This window comes from Vicugna pacos, chromosome X (assembly GCF_048564905.1).
Source record: "Vicugna pacos chromosome X, VicPac4, whole genome shotgun sequence".
NCBI classification, from domain to species: Eukaryota; Metazoa; Chordata; class Mammalia; order Artiodactyla; family Camelidae; genus Vicugna; species Vicugna pacos.
The window spans coordinates 6,218,235-6,240,720 of record NC_133023.1 but is presented as its reverse complement, the minus strand read 5'-3'; the positions used below and the strand labels follow the sequence as shown (position 1 = coordinate 6,240,720).

Sequence of the window (22,486 nt, the reverse complement as noted above, 5' to 3'; positions counted from 1 at the left end):
ATAACAGGCCCTTCGTGTGACTTTCCTGGCCTTGAGGCCTTTTGGAAATTGAGACACTTTCTGAGGAATTCTAACACAGCCAATTTAAAAGAGCCTGTATGATCAATTAAACTGTACTTGGCTGTATTTGATAAAAATGAGGGTAACCTTAGAAAACAAATTATATTTCAGTAAATATTAAATTCTAGTTTTGTTAATTGAGGTCTAGATTTACCAAGACTCTCTTGCCAGATCATTCCTTGCTGCTGTGTTACATTGTTGCAAAGTTTGATTAAATTATTGAAAGGACACTCTAGGTTTGTTTTTGAAGCTCAGTAATCAAATCTATCCTTGGATAAAGATCCGATGCCCCATCAGCTGCAGCCAGGGGATTATACAAACTGCAACAGACATGATTTCAAGAACTATCTTCAGCCCGGATAAAAGGACCCTTATATCAGGTACTCTTAACTAGAGTGTACACAGCAAAAACTGAAGGAGACTGGCTTTTGGATTAATTTCCAGTCAAAAAGAGCCCCTGCCCTGGACCGGCCTATAGAGAACTGCTCACCTTAGAACAATGCTCAAGTAGGGAAGAAGCTACCACACCAGGAAGAAAAAAAAAAGATACCTGAGGCAGACAGCTGACCCGGCCTGTATAACAATTATCATTTTGAAAAAATATTTATATGCTTATTGCTGGTATAGAGATATATTATTGATTTTTAATATTAACATTGTATGTACTTAACTTGCTAAATTCACCCATTCTAATAGTTTGTCTGTAATTCTATGTGTCTTATAAACAATGCTTGTATAACATCATCCTTAAAGGTAAGGACGGGTACAGAACAGACCGATTCAGACAGCCTGGGGATGCCCTGAGCCGCACCTAATGGAAGTTCTTAGCATAAATTCTTACTTATGACCTTACTGATACTGCTAACTATTTGGTTTGTATTTTGCCTGTTTTACAAAATTGTTGTTTCTTGCATTAACAAGTGTGTGACTGAGCCTCTGATAAAATGACCAGGCAACTTAAAACAGCAGGCCAGATATATACTTCTGTATGAGACCAATGACTTTAACTGTGCAAGTCGAGACATGGGACGAAGCAACAAGAGAGAATATTCTCCTGGACCACAGCAGACGAATAAGACAGGTGGTCCAGAGAATTTTGCTCCTGTTAATAAGGCCTAGGCCCATGTTAGGACACTGGGTGGCCTATCCACAAAATCCTCACCTGACCTAGGAACAAGCATTCCTAGCCCCATGGGATGAAATGTCGTGCCAAGCCATGGTCAAATTTATGATCACGATGGCACTTGCCATCTGCCTCTGCTTGGATTCAATTGTGAGCCACTGCAGCCGCTGACCTCCAACACCCCCTTAAAAGAGTTCAGGGTGGAGATCAGGAATGAGGTGCTTTGTGCTCTGGGAAAACTGGCAGAACAGGCCTTCAGATTGTTAGATGTGTTCAGAAGATTTTATGAGCCCCAATTCTTGCATCTTCTCATATGTGGAAAAGCACTAAAATCATTACTGGTGACATCTGCTTTGGCTGCTAAGGAGAGAAATGCATTTGAAAATCGAAATGGAATAACTGTAGTGCAGACATCCAAGGTAAAGCCAGGTAACCATTACAGATGTGAATTCAGACACGTTTATTGCTGAGAGACTGAGGTTCCTGAGTGGTGTCAAAATTGGGAAGCCACCAGCCAATCTCAAAGCAGTGTCTGTTGGCAACTTGTAGCTGCAACCTTATGGGCTTAAGTTCTCCTCTTGTAGTTACTGAGTTCCTAGATTCACACTGCCTGCTTTACTTTCATACCAGATGCATCCAGGAACACCACAACTGCCCTGGAGGACAGGAAGCAACAAATGCATAATGTACGGAATTCAGAGGTATGAGGGAGAAGTTACATCTCAAGTTAACTCCTGGTTCTCTGGCCTCTTTCCATGGGTGCCCCAAGGTCTCAGATCTATCCTTACGGGGGTCCAGCAGTTTTTCTTATCACCACGGTTAATAGAAGTAGTTACATATGTAATATTTAGACTGATAGTCTTCTGTTGTCTAATGTGTGAAAAATGAACAACTAAGGCTCTTCTTAGACCCCCAACCGCGTGGCAAGATCAGCTTCACTCACTCCACCTCAGCAACGCCGGAACGACACCCCCACCCAGCAGGAAGCAGCCAGACAAATACGACGCCCATTTCCCTATTTCCATAGAAATGGAAGGAGACAAACTGACAGTGGGGATTTGGAAAGAGAAATAACGAAACGGGTGCGCTTAGGCTAACTAGTTCCCGGCCTTCTACTTGCCGTTTGCTTTTAAAACGCTCAGCAAATCTGCCTGACCGGACCCTGCCCCCAGCCCCAGGCCCACTGTTATAATCAGAGTTGGAGCTGGAGTTGTTCATTTTCCTGTTTGTTTTACCTCACCCTGGCCAAATTTACAGTCATGTTTGGATTCTGCGGCATTCCCCTGGAAAGGGAGTCGCCCACGACAACCTCAGGAGACTGACCAGACCCTCCGAAGTCCCTCCTGATGCCTAATGAGTGTGATCAGATAAAGAAGGTCGCGGGCTGATGACCCTCCAGACCATCAGATGGTCCCATAATGCTGGACAGACTTGTGCCAAGATTCAGGAGGAAGCTTCACCGGAGACTCCTGTTGATTGCTACCCTTTTTACTCTCCAGTTTGTTCCCTATATAATCACTAAGCCCCAACCCTAAGGCGGGCTCACAGTTCTGAAGGCACGAGCCTGCTGTCAGTCTGCTTTGCCCAGGAAAGTAATAACGCTGCCTCTTTTCTTCTAAGCTCCAAGAACCGGTCTGTGAATTCTTTGGCTAGCCAGGGACGCGGGCCGATCTTTGCGGAACACACTGGCAGCAGGCACAGAGGGGACCACCACAGATAAGCATGGGGGCACCCCGTTGAGGGCTTCGGGTTTAGAGGGCCAGAGTCTTCTGGAAACTCAGGAACTCCAAGAGCTTCACCGCGGCAGAGAAACCTAGCATGACCGCTTATGCCCGGTGAGCCCCGCACGCCTCCGCCTTAGGCCTAGGAAGGACATGCCGCAGCTCTGCTTTAAAGGTCCCCTAGAGCCAGTGATGGAAAAGTGCCACAGTCAAGGAGAACCTCCTTTAAAACGGAGGGAAACTTTTTCTTAAACTTTTCCTTCTGAAAACAATTTTGGACTCGCAAAGAAAAGCTGCCGCCAGCACAAAGATGTCTACGTCCTCTTCATCCAAGACTTCCCAAGTGGAAACAATGCATGACCAAAGCACGATGCTCTGAGGCAAGAAATGAACGCGGACCACCCGTGGAGCACAGACCTCGTCCAAACCGCGCCGAGCGCCCCGCTCACGTGCTCCTCCCGCTGCAGGCTCCCGCGTCGCATTGCCGCTGCCTTGGGTCCCGCCAGTTGGCAGCCGCCCTTCTCTTGATCTTTCATCGACTTGGCACCTTTTAAGACAACTGGTCAGTTTTGTTTTGTTTTGTTTCTTATGTATTTCACCTACTTTGGGTTTGTCTGATGTATTTTTGGCAAGAAACCGCAGGAGGGGAGGCAGTGCCCTGCTCACAGCACCCTGTGTACAGGGACCACGTGCCTCATTCCCCTGCCAGCAGATGCACAAACACCACCTCCCCACACAGGCCTCGTGCGGTTGGAGACTGCTACCTACCTGGTAGGCCTTGTGGTTGAATTTCACAACCAAGTGGAAATAGGAACAGCTTTACCTGGAGCTCTTATAGCTAAGCTGCAGGGCCTCTCCTGGCACCACCTTTCCAAGGTCGGGGGTGGAGACTGGGCCTCCAGAGATGCGCTGGCCGGGGCCTCTCTGTGCCCCTCCTCCATCTCACTCCCTCCGGCTCAGGAGGCACTGGAACTGTCACCAGCAGTTTTTGGATCTGGCGGTAGAGTGGGGAATAACACAGCTTGGCTTTAGCGGGAAATGATTACTGAGCATTGTGACTCAACATGCGCATGAACAAGAACATACCCACCGTGCATGGGGTCCTTTCTTTTAATGGGGAACACAGAAACCACACACTCAGAACGCCCGTGCTTGTAGGATGCAGACCCACGTCAGTACAGCCCACAGGTCTGAAAAGACAGCTCAACATCTGATGTGTCCCCATGTCCGAGACTGTCTCGGCATACCCAGCGCAGCTGATGGGCCCATGCAAAGAGCAGGGAAAACTCACCAGAGCAGGTCATCAGCCTGAGCGCACACATGCTCAGGGACAAAACCCCGAGCATCCTCACAGGCGGGTGACGGAGCGGGGCACGAGCATCGCTGGACCGCGCAGACGCACCGCCTGACAGCCACCTACATTTCAGTTGCTTTGTGTATGCACTTCTTGATCATTCAGAACTCAGATAAGAAGCTGAAGCAGCCTGGCAGAAGCTGGAAATGACAACATGTGTGTGGCACTTGTGGACTTCTTAAAATCTGTGATTTGTGTCCATTCTTTCCTGTTCTAAGTAAAAATCCACTCTCCTAATTTTGAATCATTTTTATTAGAATCCCTCCCTCTCAGTTGCCTAGCCTCTGCATCCCACAAACCTTCTCCATAACAGAAACGTTTCTAGTCCCCGAACCAGAAACGATCACCGACTCGGGCGGTGGTGATGGACGTGTTCCGACGCGGGGAAGGCGTCTCCTCCAGATCCCGGCTGGACGGCTGACGGCAGGGGCGCAGCTGCACCCGCAGCGCTCAGCCCACCCCCGTGGGTTCTAATAAGCACATCAACACACCAGCTCACGTGACCACACAACAGCTCTGCTCCAACGACAAGAGGCGGAAGCGGAGGCTCGGGGAGGCTGTCACTTGCTCACAGCCGTGCGACTTGACGTGGCAGAGGTGGCTTTGCTCCGGGAACTCAGCTTCGGGTCCTGGTCGCTGTAGCACGACGCTGCATCAGACCTGGTGCGGGAGACGGGGTCCGGCGACTGCCACGACTCTTCGCACCCCCCACAGCCACACTACACCACGTGAAGTTACAGTTCTCTCCACTAAAGGGCTGGAGCACGTCCCACATCCTCTGACTTGGGGTTCGGCTGTGGGACTTGCTTGGCCATGGAAGGTCAGCAGGTGTGACAGGACCAGAGATGTGCAAAGCACCCCAGGGACTGGGCTTCTTCTCCTGGGCACATGCCACTGACACGCCCAGGCCAAACTGCTAGTCCTGGGAGGAAGATGACAAGCACACAGAACAGCCTGATCTACAAATTCACAAGCTAAAGGAACACTTCTCACTATTCCCTGCTAAGATGTGGAAGTGTTTGTTACGCAGTATTACCGTGCAAACAGCTGACCACACAACCTGTGTCCCTGAACTCTTCTTGACTGCAAACTGACTGGCCTTACTAGACTGACATCAGTAGTCACCAACATACACGCGCACAATCAATCCCACAGTTTATCAGCGGTTTAAGAATCTGACATATTCTGGTGGGGGGAGTTTAAAAAAAATGTACTGTATGTAAATCAAAGACATGCTGCATTCACTCAAAGACAACATTTATTTTGTTAAAGTCAAGCAGGAGGACCTGTCAAGAGGTCAGTGGTGAGTGCTGAGCATGAAGTCTGTATACATTTGCCATGGTGGACGGCGGGATAAAAGCCACAGGTGACACCCCTGATGGAAATCTTGCTATACAGAGAGCCCCACACCTGAGCTACAACAGAGGGTGAGGAATCGGCCGCCACCCAGGAATGCCAAGGGCAAAACATTAGCACCAGATTGTTCTTCTATGCCACAGTATAAGTATATACAAAGTTATGTACATTGACCCAGCAGAATCTTTGGGTCCCCGCTAACCAGACATTTAGGGTGCAGACAGGGAAACAGACAGGACCGTGGTGATGATACGTGCTTCCCTAAAGAACAGAGCACTGTGTATTGCTACGTAGAGGAGAAAGTTCTCAAAAGACACCGAAGGCCGGATACAGACACACAAGTTCTACTTTCACATTATATCGACATATCAAAACGATCACAATACTGTAAGTGGGGGGAGAATCAGAGATAAAAGCTTTGTGTAAATTAAAAACAAAATACACTGAAATCACCATGGTTGTCTCCCCGAGGCAGGAAGCGGGTGTCGGTGGGCAGCCAGCTTTCCCTTTTCTGACGTGATCAGTCTTCACAGCCAGTGACCACTCCAGGTGGAAAAGGAAGAGGACACTTCATTGGCAGAAGAGGCATTTTTCAAGTCAGAAATAGCTTAATAGGAATAAAAACTGGAAAGGCATCTCTGTCTTTGGCTTGGTGGGGCTGCCAAAGGAGTGTTTACCACCCGCACTGCTGAAGCTGCGGTTTGGCCCCGTCTACGGGGCACACGGACAGCCACGCAGCAGCCCGGGAGTCCAGCTCGCCCCGTCTGCCTCCCCCAGGGTGGACAAGCGTCCTTTAAGATGTGTGTGCGTCTGTTTTGGTAAGGCGGCAGTCACTGCTGACAAAGGGACAGCGCCACCTGCTGGAAAACTTCTTTTATGGAGCTAAGAGGAAATGAGGCATAAAATGACCCCTCCTGTCAAACCAATGTCCAAACATCACCTCGATGTCAAGTTCTCCTAAGCTCTTCTCCCGCCGTTAACCATGCATCTAACAAGGCAGGCATTGCGAGGACACACACCAGGTCTGCAGCGACCAGGGAGAAGTAGGGAGGTTGTGAGCAAGCCATGGTGGGGTGAACAGCTTTTCATGTGCTCCCTTGCCATGCACACACATACGTCCTCTTTGGTGAAGTCTCTACTTAGATCCTTTGCCCATGTTTTCACGGGGCTGTCTGTCTTCTTACTGTTAAGTTTGAGAATTCTTTATACATTCTGGATACAAATTGTCTGTCACGTACACGATTTGCAGATTTCTTCCCCTGGCCTGTGACTTGTCCACTGGAAAATGACAACACGAGTGTTTTCTGTTGTTGTTTTAAGGAATCTTGCAATTTCAACCAATAAAAAGGGTACAGAACCTGTGAATTCTCTGGCAGAAAAAGATCAGGTTTAGACGTTGTATAGTCCACCAGGACCTCTGAAAAACCAGAGGCAAGGCTCTTACAGTAAACGGAACGTGGCCCTTGCGGCACGGTAACAGACCGAGAGAGGCAGAGAGAGAGAAGTTTCCAGCTACCATTAGTGACTCTACAGACACGGAGAAAGAGTCGTTTGTGAAGTATCTCGTTAGTCCTACGAAACAAATATCCAGGAAGCATGTTACTAGCAGACACACTTTTAACCCAAGTAATTTCACTTTGCAGGAAACTGTCATTTGAACCGCGACGTCAGATGACAAGGACTAAAGCTCTCTGCTCCGTGTGCGTGTTAAAGCCGGCACGCTACCTGTTCCAGCGCGACTTCAGAGTGAGGGGAGCCAACACGTCGGCTGCTGGTTTCACCGCTGGGTTTTAATCACTTGGAAACCAGTCACCTTCCTAACATGTTGATTATCCTCACCGTCATGTTCATGGCTTTTGCTGGGACAGAGGACATCACTATATGACAGACACAATGGATGCTCAACCCTTTTCGACGAACAGCAAAGCACAGCGGCCCAGGTGAGTTCACAGGTGAGTCACAGGAGGGCACGTGCACCAGGCTTCCCCTCTCACGCACCTTCCTAGACTCACCCGGTTGCCCCCCAAGGTGGGGGGTTTCAGTGCGCGAGGACGGGAGGCAGGGCAGACCGGCCGCCGGCAGGGACCCCATGGGTGCCCCACAGGCCCAGCGCCCCACCTGTGTGCGGGAGCTCACCCTGCACCGAAGCCCGGCCCCGCGTGTGGCTGCTTAAAGGGAGCAGCTGGCAGGGAGCTGCTCTGCTCAGCATTCAGGCGGGAAACTGCAACATGACATACATCATGGCACACGGAAACGCACAAGTTACTGCCTTCCTGACGCTATGGGCGGGGGGGTCTCTCTACAGGACACAAACACAGGCTGGGGTGTGGCTCGTGTCCCCAGGGGCAGAGCTGGAAGGCCCAGCTTCCATCCCCGCCAGGGAGGCCCCTCATTTGCCTCTGTCGGGCTGCAGGCTGTCCCACAAGCACCGCAGCTGCTCCTCGCCCAGGTGGATCTTGTCCTCCAGCTCCCGCTGCTCGATGGTGAGGGCCGACTTCATCTTCACGAAGTGCTCGTAGTCTGCCAGGCCCTCCTCGCTGAGGTAGCCGGCCAGGATGCCGAACACGACGCCCTCCCGGCGGTCCAGGTTCTCCTTCAGCTCCTTGGCATCCTCGTGCTGCTGGATCAGAACCCGCTGCTTCTCGAGCAGGGATTGCTGCAGAGAGAGGCAGGCAAGCCCACTGAGGAGCCAGCAAAAGCAGGGGCTCCGGCCAGTGACCCGACAACGCCCAGCCCTCGGTGGCCAGTCCAGCAGAGACCCTGACGCCACCCAACCTGGAGACCAGAGGTTTGAAGGGGTGTGGCCAGAAGGCACCCTGCAGCTGCCGCAGGCTACCCCCACCCCCGAGCCCTGAGCTCACGGGCCTCGCCCACCTCCACTCCCCACCTCCGCCACCTTGAAGGGCTCACGGAAACAGCCGCGCCGGACAGGAGAGTCACCGGGGCTACGTGCTACCAAACTAGGAGATGCTCAGATGATATGAAGGACTTAGGGATCCTATGGGTGACAACTCTACCGCAGAGCTGGCAAAAGGAACAGAGTCTACAGAAATTCCAGGGCAGGATTTCTCAACCCTTCCGGCGGACGGAGATGCGGCCGGCGAGCGGACCTACAGGAGAGGACACGTGAGGGAGCAGGGCTGCAGGGTAGCTCCTCTCGCTCCTTAGAAGGGTCCTGCTCTGGGGGACACCGATGACCCCACTTCCAGAACATGGTGCTCACCATGGCTCTCTGCCCGTGGAGCACACACCGACTTTGCCTGCACTCTCCGACTTTAATGAAAAGACAAGGAGGTGAGTGCATTGCGTGTCTTCAAGGGCCGCCTGGTGGATGCCAGGGAGTCCTTTCCTGCGTGTGAGTGTCTGACACCGCAGAGCCCTGGTTTTTCTGCCATTCTGTGACCTGGCGGTGGGTGCTTACCCACGGCTGCAAGTGAGCTTCCAGGAGGCGGCAGCCTTGATTTGCAAAGTGCCCCCACACACAGAGACCTCAGGAAAGAAGAGTTGCTCTGAAACCGTGGCCAGAAACAGAAACTGCTCCTGGGTGCTGGGGACGTGCCCAGGCTGTGCCACCTTTCAGGGTATCCCACCCACTTCTGTGGGCCAACTGGACCTTCAGGTGCTCATGAAACAAAAGATACAGTGGCAAGAGACAAGACAGAGCCAAGCAGTTCCAACCCAGGGGGAAACAGACCTTATCAGATTCTAGAAATGTGGGTCAGGCTATTAAAGTCAGTTGGGCTCACCCGGACCAGAAGCCGCTGAGAACGGAGGGAGGGCTTCCCGTGTCCGCGTCAGCCCACTTGTTCATTTCTAACTGCAAAGACAGGGGAAGCCTTCTTCCTAAAGCCTGACTCCACGTCTTTTAACTCATTAGCATGTCTGTGTCTGAAAACGTCCACTTCCCCAAGCCTAGGCCGAGATTTTCAGCCAGTGCCAGCCACACTGGAGACTGGGCCACCGTGCCACACCTGGACGCAGCAGTGGGACATTCCCTTCGGGGTCCAAGAGGGTGAAGCCGCATCAGCCAAGCACAGCCAAGGGGCGTAAGAGCCTGTCTGCTCCTCATCTCTGAAGTGGACCCCTAGGGATGCAGCAAGGGCTATGCAGCCCGGTCCCCAGGAGGACCACGGGCGTGGTCCCTGCTGTGCAATTCCTTCTGCCTCCCCCACGTTCTAAGTAAGCCTTTGTCGGTCCCAAGTACAGGGAGGGAATGATGAGCTTAGGGGCAAAGCCAATGCTGCTTCTTCATTTAAATCAGTACTTGAGAATTAAGTATTTCAATGATGTACAAATAAGCCTCTTCTTCGTTCATGTTCCTTCCCTCAGTTCTTTCAGATAAATCTGGCAAAGACGGCAAAAACAGCAAAGTGGAATATGAGCATAACCCAAAGGGGATCAGAGTCCAAAGCCCCAGTTACTTTTTACACTCTTATATAGTATGTTCAATGACAGTTGTAATTACTCGGCCAAGCACAGAAAACCACCATCCCAAAAGCCACACTACAAGGTCCTTCTACATAACCTGAAACCACTCTCCTCTGGAGTCCTAGGGGAGGGCTGCCTTTCCGGCTCCCCTTTTAGAGACTGTAACATGCCTTATTCATGATAAAGGTGATCGTTTTGAAGGCCCTGCGCCAAGAAGCAAACCAGATGTATTAGTGCTTTCCGACCTATGAAATAAGGCCGTCAGGGAGATGTTACCTTCCACGTGAGAAACTGACAGCCTGACCCACCAAGACCTGTGTCAAGCTGCACACGCGGAAAGAGAGGAGAGGAGCAAACGGAGGCCAGCTTTCCTGAGACTCTTTCTAGCCTGCCCTCTGCCCTCTCGCTGCGTCACAGCAGCAACGGTCGTCACCGTCACCACTGAGCTGCCGGCGTGTCAGGGAGTGGGCGGGCTCCCCTTACACACTTACCCGTGGTGAGGAAAAAGGAAGAGACAAATACTAGGAACCGTCGTGCAAAGGTACAAAAAGATGTCAAGTCCCCCGCAAGCTCACAGCGGCCCCTCAACTGGAGAGGGAGGGAGCCCCCTACGGCTCAACAGCTCCCCCGGCGCTGGGCCCGGCCGCCCAGGACGGGCGACGCCCCGCAGCCGCGTGCGCGCGCACCTACCCGGTCTCCGGGGGGCGTGCTGTCGTCCAGGCTGTTGAGGGCGTTTTCCACCCGCGCCAGGCGGCCGGACAGCGACAGCAGCAGGTTCACCACTTTGTCCAGGTCCCCGACGAACATGCGGAACTTGTCGAACTCGTTGGGCTTGCAGACCTCCTTGGCGAGCGCCTCCACCTCGTCCCCGAGCGCGCTGTTGGCCTGGATGTCCTCCAGCAGGCTCTGCCGGGCCTCGCGCAGCACGTGCAGCTTGCGGCTGATGCTCTCGATGAGCTCCTGCTGCGGGCACAGGGCGGCAGACACGCGTTAGGGCCGCCGCCGACCCGGGGGTCAGATCGCCGCATCCGGGATCTGCGTGCAACGCAGCGGAACCTGCGTGAGACCTTGCTCTGCATCCTCAAGTAACAGGATCTCTAAGACTAGGGGGAGGATAATGACTCCCTGTTTAACCACGGGAGTTTACTTTAGGTGTGAAACAGAAACGTCTTCTCCTCCTGCTACTGCCCTAGCAGACAAGGCAGGAGTTGGCCCCTCGGGGCTCCTCACCGCAAACTCCACAGCAACCTCTGTGTCTGCAAGGACACGCAGGCCTCCGTGATACTTTGTGCTTCACTCTTTGCAAGTTCTCAATGTGCAGACTCACACCCACAGAAGTTGCTGAGTCTTACATCGGGTACTGAACTCCAGGATTAGAAAGTGTCCTCTACGCGGAATTAGCAATTAAACATTACGACAAATAAAGAACATCAGTGAACTCAAGAGTCTTTTAGGATAACTTGCCGATCTCAACATGCTCCACACTGCAGATGAATGGCGAATCTGTTTCAATGCAGTAAAATGTACACACTGTAACAGTTACCATTTCACAGCCTGCTGTCCTGTGGCACCAGGCGCATTCACGTGCCTCTGCAGCCAGCACCACCATCCACCTCCCCATCTTTTTCACCTTCCAATACTGCAACTGTGACCATTCAACACCAGCTCCCCATTCCTTGCTCCTACCAGGCCTCTAAAGGATTAATTTGTAGAGAGTAAAAATGAACACATACAAGACCTTTAAATCAGCCACCATCCTGAAGTGAGGCGGCACCATATGGTCTCATTTGAGGGGCAGACAAAGCAGACTATCCTTTGTCATTACATGTGAGAAAAACTAAAGGGACAGTTCCAAGGGAGGACAGCTGGTAAGCCGTCCCCCAGAAAAGCCCTTTTCTCACGATGACGGATGGTGTTCTGCCCTAAATGCACCAACAGTGGACTCAGCACGTTGCCTGCCTGCACACAGCCACGGAGGAAGAGCCACTGATCAGAGCAAAGCCCCATGCTGCCCTTTCGGGAACTCCGCTGCCACCAGCCCTGCGCGAGATCTGGTCGACTAACCCTGTCTTGTGTCCATGGACACCGCAGATCAGGGTTTACGAGGCCATCACTGGGCGAGCCCCCAGGAAGAGGGCTGAAAATTCAAACAGTGCTTAGCTTCACACACCAAAAGAAGATTAAGCAATTCATGGGAACGTTCAAGTCTGATCAGGAGTCTGAAGGTCACTCTGTTAGAATGAGCAACACACTTTCACATTCCGTGTACCGTGGGAACGGTATAAGCCCTCACCCCTTCTCTGGGGCAGTTTCCAGACTCGGACCCCAGATGGGGCCCGCAGGGCTCAGCGGAGAGGAGGCGCAGCTGCCCCGCCTCCAGGAGTGAGGTGGGACACACGAAGGCCCCACGTGCACAGCGCAGAGCCCATGCTCGGCCTTCAGCCAGGGCTGTCCCCAGCGCTTACCACAAGGGTGGAAATGCAGGAGGAGAAGCTGCTCTGAGTTCACTGACCCCATTTAGGTCAGAACTGCCCCATCCCAGTGACTATTTGGGCAGGAGAAAAAAAAAAATCAAACCACCTTGGGAGACCCACTGAACCACATCACGGTACCTGCTCACGTGTCATCACTGTCTCAGGAGGATGCTTTGAGAGAGGATGTCCATTTAGTATTTATGGACCAAAAAAGGTCCACGAATGTGGAAGGCATGAGCTGTCACTGGGATGCTGCCTCCCCTTGGTTCAGTCTGCCTGGGGGTTATCAGGATGTCTGGCTACCCAGCAGACTAAAATGGTAACAGGATGGCCACCCTCACTGCTGATTAACCGGCAAGGTTTTTCTCCCCGAAAAGACCACGTGGAATTTATACACTGCTTTTGGCTTTCCCAGCTCAGGAGGTCAAAGCACTTTCTTCCCTTGGGAATTGAAAACCGTATGCATCCAGATCGCGCTGACATTTCCGCTCAGAGTGTGAGAGCCCGCGTGCTGGCGCTCGCGTATCTGTGCGTCGGCTTACCTACCTGCCTGGGAAGACCGCTGAAGTCAACCTCAAATCCCACAGCGGAGAAGGCGGCCCTAGTTGAGGAATTCATTACTTGAGGGAAAAGCAGACTAGATGACGGGGATGGAGAACTTCCCAAATTCTTAGCCTGGCTCCAGCCCTAACCTGAGTGAAGGACTCAAGCATTTAGGAGACTGGACGGACGAGGAGCTCTACCCAGCATTACTGGCAACTTTCCAGTTTCATCTTTCTTGAGCAATCATCGTAACGAGGACTTCCTGCCGGTGCAGGAAGAGCTGCCTTCAGCACCCACAGTACCAAGCTGGGCTACCTTGAAACCGAGCTCTCTGGAAGGAGTCCCAGTTCCTTTTCTGATTCCTTTACTGCCCTGCAAAGATGTTTGTTACAGACTCCTTCCCCTCCTTCCTCAAAGGGTCATTATGTGAAGTGCAGACGCTGGCTCTGAAAGACGATGACAGGACACCTGGCCTTCCTTGTGTCCTGTTCCACCGGCCCCCAGAACCACTCACTGCATCCCTGCGTGGGGGCTTCCGTGCTCCTAAAACGGGGTCACCTGAAGGGACACTTGGCTCTGTGACCACCAGTGACTGCGATCACGACAGCAGAGGTCCCCCCGGAAGCATCCAGCACATGGGGCTTTAGGGGGTCTTGCTGTTTTCCCGTCAAGTGACCGATCGAGTTCTCCCAAGCGCATCTGCTCGGCACTCTGTCCCCCTGTGCCCCCGCACACTCCGTGAGCACATGACAGCGTGGACCTGTGGGCACTGCGAGGAGGGAGCTCAGACGAGGTGCACTGGCCGAAGAGCAGGATTAATGAGTCACAGGCACCACAGAGAACTGCGATTTGCAGCATATGCTGCTTACGGCGAACCTGCCCCGAAGAAAGCTGACTTGAGCTAGAAATGTCAAATCAGCTTAAGAATTTAATCATGGGGGTGGGTCATCAGGAGGGCACGCTCACGGGACTCACCTTAAATCGTCTACAACCAGGCGGTGTCCAGCATCCCCTGCCCCCAAGGAAATCGGAAAAGGTGCCAGACAGATTAAGGCAGGCGGTACCAAGGCCGCCGCTTCCCAAATTCGTTACATCACGGGAAACAGAGGCGTGTTGTGAAGAACACAGTTCTTTGCATCTCAGCTGGAGACTGAATTAAAGTTGTCCAAACTGCACATTTTTTCTAGTTTTATGAGAACAATTGAAAACTTCCTTAAAACTTATTTTTAAGAATATGGAAAACACAACCAGAAGCGAGCAAATGGTAGGTACAGTGTGCCAGACACGGGGGCCTTTCAAAGTCCCAGGACCAAAAAACTCTCACTCTTCCTTTCCATTTGGAGTTTAAAAAAAAAACAGGTACTGTTTCCTAAATTGAAAGTAATTTTCTTTTATGTGTGGGTCATGATATTTCTTCTGGAACACATCTGTCTATCATATTTGAAGCCAACGAATGGCATTTTTTTAACCACCTCTGACACTGAAGGAAACTTTCAACAGAATCCTTTACAAAAGTCTTGTCCGAAAAAAAAAAAAAATCAGTATTTTTTCCCCCCCATAAAAACCCTTTTCTAAAGTGCTAAGCACACAGAAAGTCTTCACAAAATGCTGGTTCCCTCCTTTTGGCTTTCTGGTACTGACTGTGTGCAGGCATCCTCAGAGCCCTGGTATAAACAGCACATGCCATTCTCCCAAAGTCACTTTCTTTAGCAATTTTGTTGTCCCCTTATGCCAAGTCCTTCTGGTAAAAAAACAGGTAATCACACCTGGATGTCACAGGTCTGGCCTGCTGACATGCCATGAAGATTTAAAGTTCCTCCGGGAGTAATGACACATTGGCACTGACAGCAATCACTGTCCCTACCATGACCTCACGGCTCCACACTATTTCATCCTGACCGCATTTCCAATCTTCCCTCTTCCATGTCCACAGAGGTCCTGCCACTGGCCTCTGCTGCTTCTCCAACATGCCGTGAAGCTCCTACCCTGGGGCCTTTGCACTTGCTGTCCCCCCTCATCCCTGGGCACAACCAGACATCCCCTCTCATCACTCCAGGCCTCTGTTCCATCATCAGCTCATCAGAGCCCTCTCTATAACCATACTCCATCTCTCTTTACTCTTTCACCCTGATTTAATTTCCTCACTGCCCAACCTATTACATTAAAGGCTGGCAAACTTTTTCTGTACAGGGCCGGACAGTGAGTATTGTAGACTTGACAGGCCATTTTACAGTCACTGCCGCGACTATGCAACACTACTGTTATGGTGCACAAGTCAGAGACCATGTGTAATAGAATGAACGTGGCTGTGTTACAATAAAACTTTACTCACAAAAGCAGGTGGGGGGCCGGATTGGCCCACGGTCCCTGTGCTGTATGTTGGTTTTTGTGCTGGCTGTCCACCTCCTCTGTGAGCACATCAGCACCTTCAGGGAAGGAGGGGCTCTGTTCTGTTTTGTCTACTGCCATTTGCCCAAGTCCCTGGACGAGTTTTTGGAGTTGAACAAATGATATTTTTGGTTGACAAAGAACTTGACAATCCACGGTAGGATTTAAGATCATCTCATTACAGGAATTTGATATTCAAAGAGGACATGTGCCTTGCTGAAGGTCACACAGTTAAGGGTTTCAGGGGTGGTAGAAGGGACGCATCAGCTGATCTTAAAATGAAAGAGAACGGTGCCCACTTAACGAATCTGACATTGGATCTCATCGCAAAGAGACAGCACAGAGACCCTGGTGGAGAGGACCAATCTCAGAACAGAAGCTTCACCCACAGAATGCAGTTTGGTGCAGCCACTGTGGAAAACAGTATGGAGAGTCCTCAAAAGACTAGGAATAGACTTAACATATGACCCAGGAATCCCGCTCCTGGGCACATATCCAGAAGGAACTCTACTTCAAAATGATACCTGCACCCCAATGTTCATAGCAGCACTATTTACAATAGTGAAGACATGGAAACAGCCTAAATGTCCATCGACAGATGACTGGATAAAGAAGAGGTGGTATATTTATACAATGGAGTACTATTCAGCCATAAAAACTGACAACATAACGCCATTTGCAGCAACATGGATGTTCCTGGAGAATGTCATTCTAAGTGAAGTAAGCCAGAAAGAGAAAGAAAAATACCATATGAGATCGCTCATGTGTGGAATCTTAAAAAAAAAAAAAAGAACATAAATACAAAACAGAAACAGACTCACAGACATAGAATACAAACTTGTGGTTGCCAAGAGGGCAGGGGATGGGAAGGGACAGACTGGGATTTCAAAATGTAGACTAGATAAACAAGATTATACTGCATAGCACAGGGAAATATATACAAGATCTTGTGGTAGCCCACAGTGAAAAATATGTGACAACGAATATATGTATGTTCACGTATAACTTGAAAAATTGTGCTCTATACTGGAATTGGACACAACATTGTAAAATGACTATAACTCAATAAAGAAAGTTAAAAAAAAAGAAAGCAACAGGAGAGGGGAAAAAAAAAAAAAAGAAGACTCACCCACAAAGCACTGGATGCGCAGGCCCAGACATCAGCATCCTGCATTGAAGCCCAAACAGAGGCCGCCCACTCCGCGGCGCAGGGCCCAGGCTGGGGGTGGAGCCGGTGCTGCCCCCCCGCCCGCCCGCCTGGGAGCCAGCGCACTCTCGTTTCGAATTCCACCTTCCTTACCTTCTTCACGGACAGGTCGTGGTCCAAGTCGCTGCCTGACTCCTCTTCGGGCTCCTGCTGCTCCTGCAGGTCCTTCATCTTAATCAGCAGCTCTGCCTTGGGGGCAGATGTGCTGTAGTAGGCAGAACTGGTGGCCAGGGACACGGCCGCCGGCACACTCAGCTCCTCCTTCCTGGGTCAAAAACCATGGTAATGTCAGTCAGCCCTGATCGTGACCATGGAGGCACCCCAGCCCCGAGACCTGGGTGGTGCTCTAACAGCAGGACGCCAGTCAGGGGGAGAAGGCAGCAAAGAGGGGAAGAGTAGGTGAGCAGGTCAGAACTAAACACCCGGCCGAATGGGTTCTCCAGGTCCCCGCCTGGGAGGGAGGGTTTTCACCAGGAACCTGAGGTCTACAGGGAGTCCTGAGCCGCTATCTGTGAGCGGGGCCACGGGCGCCAAGTTCAACGTGCATCTTTGTACCCGCAGCCACATGTGCTGCCCCCTGCGGTGGCCCAGCCAGGCCCATTTCTCCTCTGCTGCTGTGTTTCACTGGGCTTCTGGCCCACTGTCAACCAGTGATGCTTCTGGAGACCGTGTACGTCCACAGGAGATGTGACCAGGCACACCTCTGCGGGCAGACGACTGAGTGACAGAGGCTGGAAAGTGCTCACTGCCGAACCACTTAAAGCCAGTTCTTCCCCTCAGCTGAATCAACAGCAACAAGAGCCTCTTTCATAAACAGACACTCAGGAGCCTGAACTGTCACTCCTCCTGGGACGGGCTCCTTAACCGCAGCACTGGTGACACGCGGGGCTGCACCGTTCCTTGTTGGGGGCCATCCTGAGCACCGTGGGACGGCGAGTCGCACCCCTGGTCCCCACCCGGATAGATGCCAGGAGCCCCTCTCCCAGTCGTGACAACCAGAATTGTACCCGGACGTTGCCGACAGCCCCTGGGGGGAGCACACTTCCGGCTGAGAACCTCTGCCCAAGAGAGGAGCCCTGAGGGCATCACCCGAACGTGCTGGCCTCCAGCTGCAGCATTTTCACACCTCTGCCAGGTGCTGAAGAGCGGGGCGTTTCACACCTTAGCCTCCCTTTCGGGAGGGTCACAGAGGAGCCAGGAATGGCTAAGCACCAGGCAGTCCTCACGGAACACTGTCCCCAGAGAGCAATCACGACAACCAACAGACAGACATGCCCCTGGTCCTCGTAACCCACGGGGCGTGGGGCAGAACACGCCCAGCGCAAGGCAGGACCAGGGACAGCGTGTACTCACTTCTCCTCCGTGCTTCTGGGAGACGGGATTTTGGGGAGCAGCTTCCTCCGCTGCTGGGCTTCCTCCAGGAGGTGCTCGTCCTTGGGGAAGATGCCTTCCATCAGGTCCATGGTGGTCTTGATCTTCACGCTGGGGTCCAGGATCTCGGCCAGGGACCTATCCTTGCCCGCGATCTCGCGGGCCAGCTCCTCCGACTTGAGGTCCTCGGCAGTCCTCTCTTTGGCCTTCACGTAGCCCAGCGCCGGTGGGGAGGCCCGGCTGTCTTTGGCAGGGGGCGCAGGGGCGCCGGGGGGCGGGGGCTCGGCGCCCTGGCGGCTGTACAGGCAGAAGCGTGAGTAAGACTGCTCCGACGTGCTCAGCGTCTTGATCTGGTCGCGCTCCAGCCCACTGGGCAGCGCGGGCGGCTCCGGGGCGCGGGCCAGGCCCTGGCGGCTCTCCTTCTCGGGCTGGCTCTCCGAGTGCACGATCTTGACGGGCACCATCTTCACCGTGGTGTTGTTGTCCATCACCCGCTCGATTCTGCAAGGAGAAGGGCCGTCAGCTACGGACGCTCTGCACCCAGGCACAGCCTGAGTGAGACATCGCCAGAGCGATTGGCTGGTCCCCACACGTCCCCTTGCAGACCACGGGGCAGCCACCCCAGCAAAGGGAGCCTCCGGTCACACATCCGGGACGGGGGACGAGGTCCGGAGTGCCTGCTGCCCCACCTCGGTCTGCTGACCCTCGTGGGTGTCCAGGTGCCCTTCTGTGTCCGAAGAGGCACCCGCACACCTACAGCGGCCAGACAGTGCACCCAGGGGCTGACCGGCACCCAGGAGGGCGGGCTCACGTTCTCCTGCTCTTAGGTCAGCGGCAGAGCCGGTGTTAACGAGCCCACTCAGTGACACGCTCTTTGTTAAGAAACCCTGCAGCGGACAGGCCCGTTTCACAGAACCCCATCAGTGCCTCGGCCAGCGTCTCGCAGAGCCGAGTGCCCACGTGGCTCTCCGGGTGGCCGAGGACCCCGTGTGGTGGCTGTGATCTGAGTGCACACTGAGCCCCGGCCCGACAGGAAGTGCCTTCACAGGCTTGCCCGGCTGCCCGCCACCAGCCCCGCACCTCGGGGCCCTTCGCACGGATCTCATGCCCGTGAGATCGGGATCCAGCGGCAAACACAGGACACACGACTTGTGTGTTTTCCTCAAGTGACTCGTGAAAAACACAGACTCCCTTTTTAAAACGACTTTTTGGGTGAAAGGAGCGTCAGGGACGCCTGGAGCACCCAGAGGTCAGAGAAGGAAAATGGAAAGAAAAGGCCTGGTGGAGGCACAGGGCTTGGTCCGGGACCCCATGGACCAGGGCCACCAGGATGAAAATCTGTCTCGGGTATTTTTAAAGGACAGACTGCAGAAAGAGCGCCCTCTGCTGGTGGTTGGAAGGGAAGGAAAAAACCAGCAGAAATCGAACAACCACAAACTCCCAACTTGTTTCTAACTCAGCCTGAGACCACTTCTATGATGACCCCCTGATGGACGTAACTTTATGGAGCAGGAGTGATGTGAGGGTGCTCGACAGGAAAGGCTGTTTCTTCCTCTCTAAATGGTGGCAGGGAACACAGGATGGTTCTTCCCTTGCTCAGAAGTGTGTGACATGCAGGCTAAAATGAAACAATCCTGTATTTCCTTCTCTCCTCCAGTAGAAACCAGTGAGAGCAGGTGTGTTTTTCTATGTTTAATCATATATAGCCCGTTACGCCTTCCTGGTGGATAAATTTTAAAAGGCTGTAACTCTGCAGAGAGTACCACTGAGATAGTGAAACGTCAGAAGGAAAATTCTGGCATCTCATCCAAGCAAGAACACACAAACAAGAAGCCCTCTCCATTCCATTCCTTTCATTCCGCGCTAGAAGCCCTGATCGCCAGTGAGTGGCTTTTCAAGTCAGCCTGTGTTTGCACCCTCCACATCCCCCCAATTCATGGAGAAACTTGATTTTCAGCAAAGCAAGGCGTATCAGGAGAAAACAAAACAACGAAAACAACCCCTCCGCAGGCTGCCCGAGACTTTCCAGCAAAGCATCTCTTTCTGAGCATCTGTAAGCGCACACTCTCTCTCCTCTTGAAACCTGCCCATACTTTCTCATTCAGAAAGTCTGATGAAGTTCTGCTCCAAAATCAGGACAAAACACAGCGGACAAGACCTTAGCGCAAGCAGATCTCCGCGGTTCCTACCGCATAGGCAGGACCAGAAGGGACGGAGGACGTAGGGGTGCCGGCCCCGTCCACCTCTCCAGGCAGCGGCTCCTCTGCAGCAGTGACTCCGTCCAGGTGAGCTGCCCGTTGCCCACAGAGGCCCAGCCCCCGACAGCAAACAGTGCAGCCGGCTCCACTCGCACACCCAGTCACAAGGGAGCCCTCAGCCTGAGTGCCATTCTGGGTCCGAGAAAGCACAATGCCCACTCAGGAGGTTCGTAAACAAAGACGCCCGAGGTGACGGTAACACTGCCCAAACGCCCCGAAGCAGCCCTCCTCGCCTCCTAAACCCAGAAACGTGCTTCAGGAAAACTCCTGGGAACACTCTGGGAGCAATCAAATCTCTAGCTCTGACACATACTGCTGTGCACCATCTCCATTTGGTAGTAAAAACAAAAACCTCAAAATTTTGAAAGATTTACAAGTAAGCTTCCTGGTTTGGGGACAGGATTGGTGCACTTTTGCTGGGAGTGAATGACTACTGTGGAATTCCCTACAGCTACAATGCTACACTTGCTTCCTCGTCCGCACCCCTGCTGGGGCCGGGCAGCTAGGAGATGCTCAGAGGCCACCTGCTGAATTCGGGAAGGTACGGTGCACCAACTCAGGCAGCTGCTCTGCACCCCGGCTGGTGCTCCAGCAAGGGAATGAGAAGGAGGAAGAGATGGGACTGGGAGGGAGATGAGGTGGGAGTCCACTCGCTCAGGCCACCAGGAACTGCTAACACCCTCTAGGGACAGGGACATTTCATTCCGTACATTACGAGTCACTTCCTTGGCAGCAACTTCGAGGGTGGCGTGGCCACCATCTGCCTGACTATGCTCCCAGGAGGACACATATGGAGTTAGGTCTGGACGCTGACCGCAATTCAGGCTCTCTACAAGGGCTTGTGCAGGGAGGGACACTGGTTAAAGATAACATCTATTGTCCCAAACATACTTGACAGGGCCACGAAATCGTGTGGATGCCTGAAGACGCCACCACTCAGTGCTGTCACAGGTATAACAGCTGCCCGGTGAAATCCACCTCAGACTCAGAGAAAAAACACCATGAGAATATCCACACTCACTTTGAGCAAGAGAAAGCGAAAAACACTACCCACCTCCTCAAGTCAACGGACGCCATGAGCACCGTGCAAGCAAGTGGCCATTTCTCAGCGGAGCTCACTGCACCCAGACCAGCTCCCGAAAACCAAGGGACCCGAGGCGGCTTGGCTGCAATGCTGTCACAACCTCTACACACACACAGACACAGACACAGACACAGACACAGACACAGACACAGACACAGACACACACACACCACTTTATAGCCTCTCCTTCTGTTCAGAGCTTAACAATGTTACCAACTGAAAGGACCCCAAGGTGACACCTGCATTCTGAATGACACAGAGCAGATGAAGCTGCGGTTTTGATGCCACACTTGGAGACATGGGATGGTATCAGTAACATCTCCTCTCCACTGAGTTATCTTAAGTCCAAAAAAAAAAAAATTCAAGAGTCTAGAGGCCCAACAGGACTCTCCGTGGGGATGGAAACAGCTGGCAGCTGCGCTGCCCAGGGCGGCACCACCAGCCCCATGGGACACAACGGGGAACGGGTTTTATTTCATGTTCATTAACTTGCACTCCTATGGCCACTGTACTGGACAGTCCTGAGTTGCAGGGCCACATACTTCCCTGCAGGGGGTGGTCCTGTGCACTGGAGGATGCTGCGTGGTGACCTGGGCTCTACCCATGAGATGACGGGAACAAAGGAGCCATCCCCACCCCCACCAGCTGTGACAGCTGTAACACTGCAGACACTTCCGAGTGTCCTCTGGGGGCCAAAATCGCCCTCCCCCGGATTGAGAACCAGTGTTCTCAAGAATGAGAAGGAAATTCTCCCCTTCTTCCATTTCTCAGCTCTGCAGGGGCACTCAGGGAGGAGGCGAGAGGTGAACGGTCAGCACTCCCGACTACTGGTCCCTGCCTGATGACGTCTACCAACATCTCAGCAGGTACCACAGGCAATTCCATGCCGGAACCTGACCACAGCACCATGGAATGGGATCCACTTTTCTTCTGCATTAAGGTATATGCCAGCTCAGCCTTTCCACATAAAAACATCTAGAAAAGAGGAATGTGGAAATACTGCACATTATGAGAAACACCAGTTTTGCTTGAAGGTCTCACGCTCAGGTTAAACTTAATTCTGATTGCAAACAGAAGGACCAACTGACCATCGGGGAAAGGTGGCCCCAGTGTGCAGAT

At 52.5% G+C, this 22,486-nt stretch overlaps 1 protein-coding gene across 6 annotated transcripts in view; it reads right to left on the bottom strand.

The window, feature by feature from the left end:
* Positions 1 to 5,498: 5,498 nt before the first annotated feature.
* Positions 5,499 to 22,486, bottom strand: part of SHROOM2 (shroom family member 2) — a 113,505-nt gene continuing 96,517 nt past the window's right edge. For 5 of the 6 annotated variants that reach the window (XM_072956622.1, XM_072956620.1, XM_072956625.1 and 2 more), the window contains 4 exons: positions 18,008 to 18,526; positions 16,748 to 16,919; positions 10,733 to 11,005; positions 5,499 to 8,270 (listed from right to left, as the gene is read on the bottom strand). In XM_072956622.1, coding sequence (XP_072812723.1) covers positions 8,004 to 8,270; positions 10,733 to 11,005; positions 16,748 to 16,919; positions 18,008 to 18,526 — 1,231 coding nt within the window. In that variant the 3' untranslated portion in view covers positions 5,499 to 8,003. The remainder of the gene's footprint in view (positions 8,271 to 10,732; positions 11,006 to 16,747; positions 16,920 to 18,007; positions 18,527 to 22,486) is intronic. The other variant, XM_072956621.1, reaches the window with a different exon arrangement.